Below are 14,530 nucleotides of genomic sequence, written 5' to 3' on the forward strand. Positions count from 1 at the left end.
GGCTCCTCTGACCCTTCATGTCAGTCAAGAATTTCTCTCCGGGCATTTATGCTAATCTTTCAGGAGTTCTAGCCTGGAGCTGTGGAGTGGGCTAAGAAAAGCATCTTGTTTCTCCTTTTAAATTCTCTTTGGTCAGAAAACAAGGAGTTTCCTTAACTTGCAACCCCTTTTTACCTAGAGCTGTGGTAGACATGAAGCAATATTTACTAGTTTAAGGATTTTAGGCAAAAATGATGTTAGGGCCAACCAAAATGTTTTGACTCATGAACTTGAGTTCTTGTACCTGTGCATCTTCTGAAGTAAGAATCGTAGCTGAAGCTCCTTTGGGCGATGGACAAACTGAGGATTGGAGAGTGCAGCTTCTTCGGAATGGAACACATAAATACCTTTATGTAGGTTAGAGGAGCTTAGCTTCCTATGAACATTTTTTTCTTCTTTTTACTATATAGTATCCAATACATGGAAAGTTATATGCCCATGTGTGTGTGATTTTTAAAGTCTAATTATTAAGTGAATACCCATGCACCTGCCATCAAGTTTATGAGCCTGCACATAGCTAACATTGTTGCAATCACCTTGCCTCTTCCAGTCCCATCATCTACCTCCCCCTAAGGTAACTACTATCCTGAATTACCATTTTATTGCTTTTTACAAATTAAGTTTTTACCAAAATCTGTATATCTTAATATATTGTTTACTCAATATATTGTTTTCTTTTGCTCATTTTTAAATAAATGTTTTCTTAAACTTTATTTTTTTGCCTAAGGGTCCAAGAAAATATCTATGTATGAAACAGTTGCAAAGACTTCCTTTTCTCTATTTAACTCCATTTGAAGTAATTATGTCTGGGATAGAATCAGTCATTGGATTGAAGCAGAATTGGGGAGTGGAAAAGCTATACCTGGTTAAGGAATTTATCTATAAGCAGTTATAACAGATGAAGTTCAGAAGCTTACAGAGAAAAACGAGACTGATAATGTCATTTGTATGGTGTGATGCTACATAGTTTGTTGATAGACAGGAAGCATGGTAAATGCCAATTATAAATAACTAGCACAGGCTTTATATAGCATGTTTATCTCCTGGTTCCCGCTTAGTAGAAGCACTGACATTGTAACTATTGGTGGTTTTTGTTAATGGCAGTATTAGGTAATGATTGAGCGTGTGGACTCTGGAGCCAGATGTCCTGGGGTGAATCAGTGCTCCAGCACTTCATTTAACTTTAAGCTTTGGACTGTTTGTTACTAAATGGAAATGATGATAATACCTCTCCCCTTGGGTCAGGTGATCATCTGGTGTAAAACTGTAAGTGTGTGTGGCAGGAGGCACTGTAGGATAGTTTAAAGAATGCAGACCTTGGTGTTAGACTGAGTTGGTTTAGTTCCTGGATGTACTGCTTAGTTGTGGGACGTCAGGAGTGGAATCTTTTGGAGCTCTAGTTTCTTCCTCTGTAAATGGTATTTACTGCATATGTTTCTTATGAAGATAAGAGTATGTGAGTACCTATCTTGGACAACAAATGATACTTCTATTGTTTTTTAGGGCTCATGGGTTTGCTTAACAACTCAGTGACTTACATCAGGTGTAACACTGAACTGCTGTTAGCTTTATTTAATTCATTTTTTGTTTGTTTTCAGTTTTCAATTTTTTAATCAGTGCTGTGAAGGACATCCTAAATGCTAAATGAGACACAACAGAATATTTTTTTCTTCCAGTATTAAAAAAAAATGACATTAACAGATATTTTAAAGAAACTTCTATGTAATCAGGGTGGTGACCTTGAATAAAAAAAAAAACAAACCTCTAATCATGTTCTTGATGTCTTATGATTTTATTTGGAAATTGCTTCCCACTCATGATAAACATTGTATACAGGCTTCTAAAATGTCCCTAAATGCGCATTATCATCTTTTTTTTTTTTTTTTGCCAGAACCAGTAATTCTGAGAGCCCAAACTAAAAAAGTGGTAAAAGGAAAAATATCAGACCCTACAAATGTCCCAGGGTTTGTCTTTAAATGGGAGAAAAATTTTAAAAAACACATGGAGCTTTCTAAAATGTCTTTAACAAGCTACCTTGGGAGTTCAGTTCAAAAATAGAAGTTGATGCACTAAAACAGATGTTTCAGTGTAGCTTTAAAAATCTTTGTTAAGTACAGCCATGTGGAAGGATGATCCTGGATCAGAAGTTTTATTCCTGTGTATCTACATTAGGTACACATGCCTCATCTCCATTGTCAAAATTGTCTCTGTTATTTCCTCCAGTGTAGCGGTCATAAGCACTCTGGCCTTCCATATCCATATCCTCCAGGTCATCGTGTCTGCCACTCCCATAGCCCTGGTCCCTACCACCTCTAGACTAGCTGCAACCTTGCCCCTGGGCCCCAAAGGCACCCCCTCTTGTTCCCCTGGCCGACTTGCCAGAGTGATCCATGTGGATCATGACCATCCAGGGACTCTCCATTCATGGCTCTTGTGGCATCTGAGACATGCTGTGGTTTGGTGAAGGTGATGAAATTAAAACCCCAGTATTGCTGAGTCTCACAAGTCCTTGACAACAACCACCTCAGAAATAGGACCAGAGCTGCCAAAGTGGGTCTTCCAGTCTGCTTATTGGTGTTGAAGTTGAGCCCTCTCACAAAAATCTTCCCTTCTTCAGAAGACATGGCAGTGAGTTTGAGTACTGCAAATTAAGCAGAAGGACCAGAAGAACAGCTATCATCGAGGAGCAGAGAGACTGGGCTGTTAGCTTTAAATAGGACTCAGAATTTTAATATGAGCAAAGGGGGTCAGACCAGTCTGGAATTAAATTAAGTTGGTTGCTTAGCATTTGGAATAGTTATTATAAATGTAATCTAAGGTTCTGCAGTCTTTATTTTAGGGGTAAGATATTTTCCCTTAGAGGAAATTTTTTTTAGTAGAGTCTATCTTTTGGAGTAATTTTAGGTTCACAGCAAAATTGAATGAAAAATACAAACGTTTCCATATACACCCGCCTACACACACACATGCACAGCCTCCCCATTATCAACATCCCTCCACCAGAGTGGTACATTTGTTATCATCAGTGAACCTACACTGACACATCATTATCACCCAAAGTATATAATTTATAATAGAGTTCATTCTTGGTGTTATATATTCTGTGGGTTTTGACAAATATATTATGATATGTATTTACCATTATAGTATCATTTAGTGGAGTTTCACTGACTTCAAAATCTTCTGTGCTCTGCCGATTCACCCCCTCTCCCTTAATCCCTGGCAACCACTGATCTTTTTTTTTTTTTTTAAGATTTACTTATTTATTAGAGAGAGAGAGAGATTGAAGGGGGGAGGGGCAGAGAGAGAGGAAGAGAGAGAGAATCTCAAGGAGAATCCCCGCTGCATGTAGAGCTCAGTGGGGCTTGATCTCACAACCCTGAGATCATGACCTGTGCCAAAACCAAGAGCCACCAACTGAGCCACCAGGTGCCCTGGCAACCACTGATCTTTTTAGAGTTAACATGGTTTTGCCTTCTCCAGAAGATCATGTAGTTGGAGTCATATAGTATGTAGCCTTTTCAGATTGGCTACTTTCAAGTAAAAGAAAAATTTTAACCTCTACATTCTATTTGTCTAGAAAAAATATATCTGAGAAGCTTGCCCTCTTGAACTCAACAAGCAGCTTCCTTCAAGGGGCTGGGAGGCAGGAAGGGGACTTGTGCCCCGCAAGCTGGATCATAATCCAACCCCACAGCTTAGCAGGATGACATGTTGCAACTGCATTAGCCTTCACACCTTCCTTTTCATGATATTTTTAACTGTATTGGAGTAAGTCCACAGTATAGAGTTATAAATAAGGCTGGGTGGAGACACATGGACAGGCTAATAATTAGGTACTTCTTTAAACCTGTGTCCTTAAATATTTATTCCATGCTTATTCATTGGAGATGCTGAGTCCTGTGTGTGTGGGAAGAGCAGAAAAGGAAACAAGTTGGCTGGGCCTGGCACATCCCACTTAGCAGACTGAAACCTCACTGTTAATCACCCTTAAAAGTCAGTTTGGTGATTATCAGTTGTTACTAAATCTCATTAACTATACCCTTCCCTAGTAGCTTATTAAAATATTTCTTCCAGGGGTGTCTGGCTGGATTAGTCGATAGAGCATGTAACTCTTGATCTTGGGGTTGTGAGTTCGAGCCCCACATTGGGTGTAGAGATTACTTAAAAATAAATTAAATCTTAAAAATAAAATAAAATATTTCTTCTAGTCAGGAGCAATTTCTGACAGATACCATTCTTTCCATCTTGGTATACACCCAGCCATGTTGTAGTGCCTCTTACTGACTTGTGCTCTGAGCAAGTGCCCAACTGGCCATTGCCAACCTAACTTGGTCATCGGTGGAAGTTAGACAAAGTTGGCTTTTCCTTCTCCATCTGGAGATGCAGTCCCTGAGGAAATACCCCTTGGCCCCAGTTGGAGAGGACTGCACTGTTTCCCTCTGTGTATCTGTGATGTTGTTCACAGAAAGATGGACCAAAAAGCTTCACTTACCACTTCCTTTTCTGTGTCTGCATCTGGAAGGTAAAGCATGGAAGATGGGTAGGAGAAGAAAGAGCTCTAAGTATTATGAAAGGAAGGACCTGGGGCTGGTCACTCAGTAAGAACAGCATCTGTGAACACCCAGCAGGCCTGTTGCCTGAGGCAGAGATTGGCAACCATTTTCAGTGAAGGCCTGGGCACTATTTTAGGCATAATGGGTCATATGGCCTCTCTTATACTTAACTCAACTCTGCTATTGTAGCATGAAAGCTGCCATATATGATTTGTAAAGAATGGGCATGGCTGTGTTCCAGTAAAGCTTTATTTATTGCCATGCGTCCATTCTTAGCTCACTGGCCACACAGAAACAGGCAGGGAGCTGCATGTGGCCCATGGGTTGTAGTTTGCTGACCTGGTCCAGGATAATATAGGCGACCTGAAGTTTGTCAGTTTGATGGTATCTGTGCTGCTTGTGTATTCTCTGTAGAGGTCCTTTTTGTGCTCACGTAGTAAAGCTTGGTGAAAAATAGCTTTGGAAGTGCTAGGTGAATCCAAGGAGTGGGAGTTCTGCTGATGTTTGGGTAGGAGAGGAGAACCAGTCCCCCTTAGGCCAGTTGGGATAGTGGCAGCAATAAGCACGGTGAGAATAAAAGGGCTATAAGAGTGAGGGCCACTTGGGTGGCTCAGTAGTTTAAGCATCTACCTTTGGCTCAAGTCATGATTTCAGGGTCCTGGGATGGGGCTCCTGCGGGCTCCCTGCTCAGTGGGGAGCCTGCTTCTCCCTCTCCCTCTGCCACTCCCCCTGCTTGTGCTCTATCGCATGCTCTCTCTCTCTCTCTGTCGAATAAATAAATAAATAAATAAATAAATAAATAAATAATCTTTTTTAAAAAAGGAAAAGACTGAGAGCCACACACCAGAAGTTCTGACTTTTATTCTCTGCTAATATCTCAGAGGTTCTTTGTTTGGTTTGAACAAGGGCAGGTAATTTTCATTTCCACCCATGTTCTTATTGATAATGAAACTATGTTATTTCTATCTCAAAGCTCTTTCATTGAGGAATTTTGTTGGACTTTTTAAAAAAAAATTTTTAGAAGGGGGGGAAATCGGAGGGGTAGACGAACCATGAGAGATGATGGACTCTGAAAAACAAACTGAGGGTTCCAGAGGGGAGGGGGGTGGGAGGATGGGTTAGCCTGGTGATGGGTATTGAGGAAGGCACATTCTGTATGGAGCACTGGGTGTTATGCACAAACAATGAATCATGGAACACTACATCTAAAACTAATGATGTAATGTATGGGGATTAACATAAGAATAAAAAAAATAATAAAAAAACATTTTTTAGTATTTTTTAGTTATCTGAATGCTATGTTAACTTTCTCGGAAGTTAAACAGATGGAGCTTTAGCCTTGAGGATGGGATGTGCCAGCATATGAAATGCTTATACTCCTAGGCCAAGAATTCATTAATTTTTAGGTGACAAATAGTTATTGTTAATATTTTTTTCATTTTATTTCATTTATTTATTTTTGCATAATCATCTACCATAATTTTTATCAACAGGATCCTTACTACAGATTTAATGACCTTAACTACAGATGGATCTCCTTGGATAACTGGACTTATAGCAAGAAATTTAAAATCCCCTTTAACATTAGGTATGTTTGTGTGTATATCTGTATCTACGTCTCTATTTATTTAGTTATTGATCTTCTTTTTCTTTCTCTGCAATAATCTTTTGTTTGTTTAGGTTGCATGACAGAGAGTTGTGAGACTAAAGCCTTGTCTGATAAAAGTGAATATTTGATTTATGTTTTGATTAGTATATAAGAATGGTGCCACTGATCATCAGTCATGAAATTAGGTCTTACTCAGTCATTCTTCCATGGGTTAGAATGGAGTCACCTACACCTAGTCAATTCTCTTATTTCCATTTCCTTCTCTCTGCCCCCCACCCCATAATCAATAGAGTGTGTGTATTTATAATTTGTCAAGTAGGATCTGAGATATATCATTTGTTCCATGTAGTGTTAACCAGCCATCGAAGCCATAGCATTGGCCTTATGTCATGAAGCCATGAGGAAAAGCATAGTTCAGTTTCAGTAATGTTCCATGTAGCAGAAAGTAACCCAGTTATATCTACCACCATTATTGCTAAATAAAAAAATCCTCTGTCCCTTTTGTATGACTTTTTTATGGGCGGGGGGTAATTATTTACTAGCCTCTTGAAAGAGAAATAAATCCAGAATGTGGTGCTCAACATCGCAACATTGCTGTGCTCCAGGCTCCTATTTCCAGATAATACTTAAAATATCTCTGTAAAGGGTTCTCTTTCATCTTGAACTCAGCATATCCAAAATTTAAACAGTTGACTTTCCCACTTAAAGCTTACTTTCTATTGTAACAGTCTTATTGTTTCTCTTAATGTAACACCATTTTGCTGATCTTCTATGCCTAAGGTGTTTTTGGCTTATACTGTCTTTTCTTCATCTCTGTATGTGGTCTGAGTCTGAGTCCTGTTAATTTCTGCCTATCATTTTTCTTGATTCAGCCCCTTTCTCCTCATTCCCAGTTTCCACATTTGCCTAGGCCTTTGTTAGTGAGTGCCTGCAATTAGGCCAAAGCTGCATAATTAAATTTCTTGCTTTGTCTTTTTATCCCATACACAAGTATATGGAAACATTAGACTCATCTTCCCCAAATAGTAGATTCATCTTCCCCAAATTTTGGTTTTGCCATGATGTTCTTGCTCAAGAATGACAGTGTCAGGACACCTGGGTGGCTCAGTCGGTTAAGCATCTGACTCTTAGTTTCAGCTTAAATCCTGATCTCTGGGTCTTTACATTAAGCCCCACATCACCTCATGCTCCACACCCAGTGGGATAATCTGCGCAAGATTCTCCCTCTCTCTTTCAAGTAAATAAATAAATAAAATCTTAAAAAAAGAAGAATGGCAGTGTCTTCCTTTCTTTTTTTTTAAGGTTTATTTATTTATTTTAGGGGGAGAGAGAGAGCATGAGAGAGAGCATGAGCAGGGGGAAGGGCAAAGGGACAGGGAGAGAATCTCAAACAGACTCCCAGCCCAATGGGAGCCTGAGGTTGGCTCAATGGGGTGCGGGTGGGTGTTGGGGGGCCTCAGTCCTACAACCCTGAGATCATGACTTGAGCTGAAATCAAGAGTTGGATGCTTAACCAACGGAGTCACCCAGGTGCCCTGACAATGTCTTCCTTTTAATTGACAAAACCAGTTTAATCTTCTCTGCTTGTCTATGAAAATACTGCTTAATCTTGCCTATTCCTGTCCCATTTCCTATGTCCCATCTTGCCCTGTGGACTTGACCAGATTCCTCCCTTTAGCTCTTTAGCACAACCTCTGCACCTGAAACTAGTCTGTTATCTTTTATTTTATTTTATTTTATTTATTTATTTGACAGAAAAAGAGAGAGCATGAGCGGGGGGTAGGAATAAGGGGAGAGGGAGAAGCAGACTCCCCGCTGAGCAGGAAGCCCAATGTGGGGCTCGATTCCAGGACCCCCAGGATCATGACCTGAGCTGAAGGCAGAGGCCCAACTGAATGAACCATCCAGGTGCCCACTAGCCTGTTATCTTAATGTATTGATGCTGTTAGCACTTCCTTATTTTTAATTTGCTCTTCCTTGGGGGTCTACCTTATACCTAGACATTTCTTTTTTTTTTTAATTTTTTTAAAGGTCTTATTTATTTATTTGACAGAGACAGAGAGAGAGCACAAGCAGGGGGAGCAGCAGACCGAGGGAGAGAGAGAAGCAGGCCCTCCACCGAGCAGGGAGCCCAATGCGGGGCTCGATCCCAGGACCCTGAGATCATGACTAAAGGCAGATGCTTAACTGGCACCCCTACCTAGACATTTCTACTCATTTAAAAAAAAAACTTTATTGAGACCTAATTCGCACGCCATACAATTCACCCTTTTATAGTAGACAATTCAGTAGTTTTTTATTGTTGTTGTTAGAATAAAATACAGAATGCTTCACAAATTTGCGTGTCATCCTTGCGCAGGGGCCATGCTAATCTTCTCTGTATCATTCCAGTTTTAGTATATGTGCTGCGTAAGCGAGCACTACAATTCAGTAGTTTTTAGTATATTCAAAGAGTTGTGCCATCCCTATCCTCACTTCAGAGAGAAAGCCCATACCCATTAGCAGTCATTCCCCATTCTCAACATCCCCATTCCCTCATTCCTACCCCGGCACTAGGCAACCACTGACTCCTTTTCTATGGATTTACCTCTTCTGGGCATCTCACATAAATGGAACCATACAATATTGTGGTCCTTTGTGACTGGCTTCTTTCACTTAGCATAATAATGTTTTCAAAGTTCATCCATGTTGTCACATTCACCAGGACTTCATTTCTTTTTATTGCTAAATAATATCTTATTGCATGGATATACCACATTTTATTTATTCTATTCGTCTTTAAATTCTTGTTTCTTTCTTGAAGTCTTTCCTTATGACATAAGCTCTGATAGCTCTCGTAGTCTGTCCAACAAGACTGTACTATAAAATAGAAGAGATTGAAAGTTTTCCCTTTATTCCTGTGTTTTAGGCCAGACTGGCAACTAGGTTGCAGATTTCTTAAATTCAGAGAGTGTTTTAGTTCCTCGTAGGGCTTAGCAAGGTGCTGGGCACATAATATTCATTCATAGTTACTTGTTAGTTGGTTAATGTGTTCTCTTAGATAGTGTCAGTAAATGTAATATTTTGTGAAAATGCTTTATATCTACTATTTAACTTAATTATCATAAGAATTTTGTAAAGTCCTAGAAAAAAGTCAGTACCTTCGGAAATTACAAGCTGTGCTCATGATTTTATGGCAATTGAAATGTTATGAAGAAAGATAAGCTAGATCACTCAACATAACAAGCGTATTATGCTAAGCAAGTAAGTCAGTCAGAGAAAGACAATTATATGATTTTGCTCATATGTGTAATTTAAGAAACAAAACAGAGGATCATAGGGGAAGGGAAGGAAAAATAAAATAAGACGAAATCAGAGAGGGAGACAAACCATAAGACACCCTTAACAAAAACAAAGTGAGGGTTGCTGGAGGGGAGGTGGGTGGGGGGATGGGGTAACTGGGTGATGGACATTAAGGAGGGCACTTGATGTAATGAGCACTGGGTGTTCTATGCAACTGATCAATCACTGAACTCTGCCTCTGAAACTAATAATATACTATATGTTAATTAATTGAATTTAAGTTTTAGAAAATGTATTAAATCAATACTTAACGAAAATTTCATTGGAAACTGCCTTTTAAGAATGTGTATTTTTTGTGAAGTATTTATTCCTTTAGTTTTTAACTAATAAAAAAAGATTTATCGGGATGCCTGGGTGGCTCAGTTGGTTAAGCAGCCGCCTTCGGCTCAGGTCATGATCCCAGGGTCCTGGGATCAAGTCCCGCATCGGGCTCCCTGCTCAGTGCGGAGCCTGCTTCTCCCTCTGCTTGTGCTCTCTCTGTCAAATAAATAAAATCTAAAAAAAAAAAAAAAAAAAAAAAGACTTATCTAAGTTAATGTTTTATACATCTTGTTTTAAAAATCTTTTCTTTTTTTAAGCAAATGGCAAAAAGTGAATTTGATTTTTGAGGGCGTCGATACAGTTGCAAAAGTCCTGCTAAATAGTGTTCCTATTGGGAAAACAGGCAACATGTTCAAAAGATACGTAAGTATACAGTGATACCAGGTTAAAACCCACTTATATGTGTTTATGTGTTAGTTGTTTTGATTAGAGAAACATAAGTGAGTAATTGCCCATGTGGCTGCTACAAGCTCTTTGAAGCACTGGGTAAGTTACTTTCTTTCTCAGTTGCCTCATTGTAGAATGGTGAAAACACCACAGACCCTATGGAGTTGTTGTGAGGACTTAATACGCTAATTATATAAAATGTTTGACACAGTTCTTGGTACATGAAGAGTGTTCAGCAAATGCTCTTCACTTCTCTGTTTTTGGTGATCCAGAGTTTCATGCGAAACGCCAGTTGACAAGCTATTAAGAAAGCAAATATTACTTTCTTTCTGGAATAATTACATTAAGATATCATATCCTGATCTCCATTCAAGGGTAGACTTTTCAAAACAAAAATAACTTATGACTTAGAAATACACGCTGTTCATACCAGAGAGTCAGGTTGTCATGAAGCATCTAGGAAATTCCTTGGCAGTTCAAGGCCAAGTGTAAATAGCCAGAGCAGACATTCCAGGGCTAAAGATATTTTCTGCTTGCTCTCTTTGCCTAGGACCGTCATCTGTCAGTACAAATAGAAGGAGAAACCTAGAAATCTACTTTTGGGTAGGAGAATGTGTTCACTCGTACCTATAAGCAGGTAACGAGGTTATACTATTTCAGTGAAGTGCTTTCTTCTACAAAAAGGCTAGCCCTGAAGATCTCCGTTATTTTATGCATCTTTCATACATTTTTATATTATCTCTATCTAAAATCTGACACACGAGGCTACTTCCACATCTGTTGTTTCCTTTAATGCAGAGCTTTGATATTACCAGTGTGGTTGGAGAGGTGAATTCCCTTGAGCTGTGTTTCCAGTCACCAGTGTTGTATGCGGCCCAGCGGAGCAAAGCTCACGGCTACTCCGTGCCTCCGGACTGCCCTCCTCTTGTGCAGAAGGGCCAGTGCCATGTCAACTTCATTCGAAAGGTAACGGTCTTGCAAATGGAGGGGCCTTTAGCCTTGAGGATGGGCTCTGCCGCCACGTGAAGTGCTTGTTTGGAGACACCAGTAGTATTTCAGAAGTTGGACCTCTCTTTCCTGCCTGCTTTATGGGATTGACAACTTGAAATCAGGGGCGCTTGGGGGGGCTCAGTCAGTTAAGCGTCTGCCTGCGGTTCAGGTCATGGTCCCAGGGTCCTGGGATCAAGCCCCACATTGGGCTCCCTGTTCAGCGGGAAGCCTGCTTCGCCCTCTTCCACTCCCCTTGCTTGTGTTCCTTCTCTCTCTGTGTCTCTGTCAAATAAATAAATAAAATATTTAAAAAAAATAAATAAATAACAAAAAATAAGGGGCGCCTGGGTGGCTCAGTCTTTAAGTGTCTGCCTTCGGCTCAAGTCATGATCCCAGCGTCCTGGGATCGAGCCCCACATCGGGCTCCCTGCTCCGCGGGAAGCCTGCTTCTCCCTCTCCCACTCCCCTTGCTGGCGTTCCCTCTCTCGCTGTGTCTCTCTCTGTCAAATAAATAAATAAAATCTTAAAAAAAAAGAAAACTTGAAATCAGAACCGAAAGATGATATGAATTTTTGTGAAGAATCTTTGTCTTCCTAGATTTCCTTCCTGAAGCATGCCTCAGAACTTAGGAAAAGAAGAAAAATAAGTGACTGATAATGTAATTTTACAAATTTTTTTTTAAAGATTTTATTTATTTATTTGAGAGAGAGAGAGAGCTGACTGAGCCACCCAGGCGCCCCTACAAATTATTATTATTTTTTTTAACATTTAGGTTTATCAAGCTTTTCACCAGAGTGTAAGGTTTATATTTATTAGTGATTCTTGTTACCAGGAAGCCTCCTACAAATATTAATATATTTGCTGATGTGTTCTTATATTTTACTGCTAAGTTCACATAAAATCTAACAAAAAGGACAAAATCCACAAGGTGATTATTCTTCTTTGAGTTTCATCTGAGTCTGAATGACCTGAGTTTATTCCAGTACATGGTTGGATTAGTATTCTATGTGGCATTAACTTTTTGATTTTATTTTTATTTAAAAAATTTTTTTTTAAAGATTTTATTTATTTATTTGACAGAGAGAGAGATAGCGAGAGCAAGAACACAAGCAGGGGGAGTGGGAGAGGGAGAAGCAGGCTTCCTGCTGAGCAGGGAGCCGGATGCGGGGCTCGATCCCAGGACCCTGGGATCATGACCTGAGCTGAAGGGCAGACGCTTAACGACTGAGCCACCCAGGCGCCCCTATTTTAAAAATTTTTAATTGTGGTAAAATATGCATAGCACAAAATTTGCCATCTCTACCATTTTTAAGTGTGTGGTTCACTAGCATTAAGTATATTCCCATTGTTGTGGAACGAATCTCGAGAACTTTTTCATGTTGCAAAACTGAAACTCCGTACCCATTAGAAAACAACGCCCAGGGATGCCTGAGTGGCTGCCTTCAGCTCAGGTCATGATTCCAGGATCCTGGGATCAAGTCCCACATTGGGCTCCCTGCTCAGCAGGAAGCCTGCTTCTCCCTCTGCCTGCCACTCCCCCTGCTTGTGCTCTCTCTCTCTCTCACAAATAAATAAATAAAATAGTTAAAAATAAATAAATAAATAAATAACAACTCCCTATTTTCCCCTCCTCCCAGCCTCTGGAAACCACCATTATTTCTGTTTCTATGAGTTTGACTACTCTAGATACCTCAGATAAGTGGAATCATGCATATTTGTCTTGTGCCTGGCTTATTTCACAAGCATAATGTTCTTCATGTTGTAGCATGTGTCTGAATTTCCCTCCTTTCTAAGTCTGAATAATATTCCATTGTATGTACGTGCCACATTTTGTTTATTCATTCGTCTGTCGATAGACATTTGGGTTGCTTCCACCTTTTGGCTATTGTGAATAATGTTGCTATGTATGGATGTACCAAAATCTCTTTGAGATCCTGCTTTCACTTCTTTCGCATAGATAATGAGAAGTGGGATACTGGAGTATATGGTAATTCTATTTTAAATTTTCCTAGAAATTGGCATTTAGTTTTAACAACAAATATAATCATCGGTTTCACTGTGAAGATACTAAGAGTATTTTTCCAGTACTTGTTCACTAAAGCCTAGGTTGATAAATTCTGATCATTTAAGTTAAGTGGCTCTCTCTACGCTGGATGGATTTATCATTAAATTATGTTTCTTTAATATAAGTACTAAGGTCAAAATGATACCTCCTCTTGTTTTATTCAACCTACCTAAATTTGTGTCAGTGTCTCAGTATAACCCATTTGTTCATACTACCATAAAGGAACAGTCTGTAACTGAGCAGTCAGCTATTCTGTGGAATACTGTGTACTTATACTTCTGTTTCAAATTCATCTTTTGTTTTTGGCCTTCGGCTTCAAATGGCTCAGTGGTTTGAATACTAGAGTTTGCACTTTTTCTCTCTCCTCTTCTCTCTTTAATCTTCTATCAAAATGAGGACTTCCTGAATCCTAATGTTACTTTTCAGGTTTTCAGTAAAAGTATATATATGTTATGCATATATCCATGTAGTAGTTTTCCTCTATCCCCCGCTCCCCCATTCAGTTTGTGGCATATAAAACACATGTTCGGGGCACCTGGATGGCTCAGTCGTTTAAGCATGTGCATTCAGCTTGAGTCATGATCCCGGGGTTCTGGGATCCAGCCTGCTTCTCCCTCTCCCTCTGACCATCCCCCCTGCTTGGGCTCTCTTTCTCTCTCTCTCTAATGAATAAAAAAAAAAAAAATCTAGAAAAAAAACCCAAACATACTTTCAGGTTATCTAGATAGAACAAAGCCCTCATCACTGAAATCAGGAATCAGACCCAAGATTCTGCTCTCAGGGTGTGTGCAAAACTAACCCTGGGGCAAACTTACCAGAGCAATGAATTGCATCTTGATGTTTCTGGCTAGACCAACACGGTCCAGTGGAAAGAGACCTGAACTGGAGAGCAAGTCAGGAATCGTAGATCTGAATTCTAGCTTTATGACCAGAACGATCTTAAGCAAGTCCATCATTTATGTATGGAGCTATTCCCTTCCCTTCTTGACTGTTGATAGGAGCATACAGTGAAATAATAATGTAAATGCATTTTGCATATTATAAAGTGCTATATAGCTATTCAAAATGTAGGGTAGTGTTATTACTGATTTTGGAGACTTATTTCTGTAGTTACAGACTTCTAAGTGTGTAACTGATTATATGAAGTTAGTGGAATAGAGGTATCAACACAGGTCCCCTCTTGTCTCTGCTTCCTTCTCTGTCCAGCCTGGATGGTGGGGC

The 14,530-nt window shown here is 39.7% G+C and overlaps 1 protein-coding gene and 1 non-coding gene across 7 annotated transcripts in view; one reads left to right on the top strand and one right to left on the bottom strand.

Moving 5' to 3' along the window:
* Positions 1-14,530, top strand: part of MANBA (mannosidase beta) — a 108,517-nt gene that overhangs the window by 10,452 nt on the left and 83,535 nt on the right. For 5 of the 6 annotated variants that reach the window (XR_014142922.1, XM_081812053.1, XM_081812055.1 and 2 more), the window contains exons 2-4: positions 6,089-6,183; positions 10,125-10,230; positions 11,053-11,220. Coding sequence is in view for 5 of the 6 variants with exons in the window: in XM_081812053.1 (XP_081668179.1) it covers positions 6,089-6,183; positions 10,125-10,230; positions 11,053-11,220 (369 nt within the window). In the remaining variant the exon portion in view is untranslated. Of the gene's footprint in view, positions 1-449; positions 614-6,088; positions 6,184-10,124; positions 10,231-11,052; positions 11,221-14,530 lie in introns of all 6 variants that reach the window. The other variant, XM_081812054.1, reaches the window with a different exon arrangement.
* LOC115940689 (U6 spliceosomal RNA) lies at positions 8,519-8,625 on the bottom strand. Its single transcript, XR_004075414.1, has one exon. It is a non-coding gene; the product is annotated as a U6 spliceosomal RNA (small nuclear RNA).

This window comes from Leptonychotes weddellii, chromosome 2 (genome assembly GCF_054177405.1).
Source record: "Leptonychotes weddellii isolate Sample4059 chromosome 2, ASM5417740v2, whole genome shotgun sequence".
Lineage (NCBI taxonomy): Eukaryota > Metazoa > Chordata > Mammalia > Carnivora > Phocidae > Leptonychotes > Leptonychotes weddellii.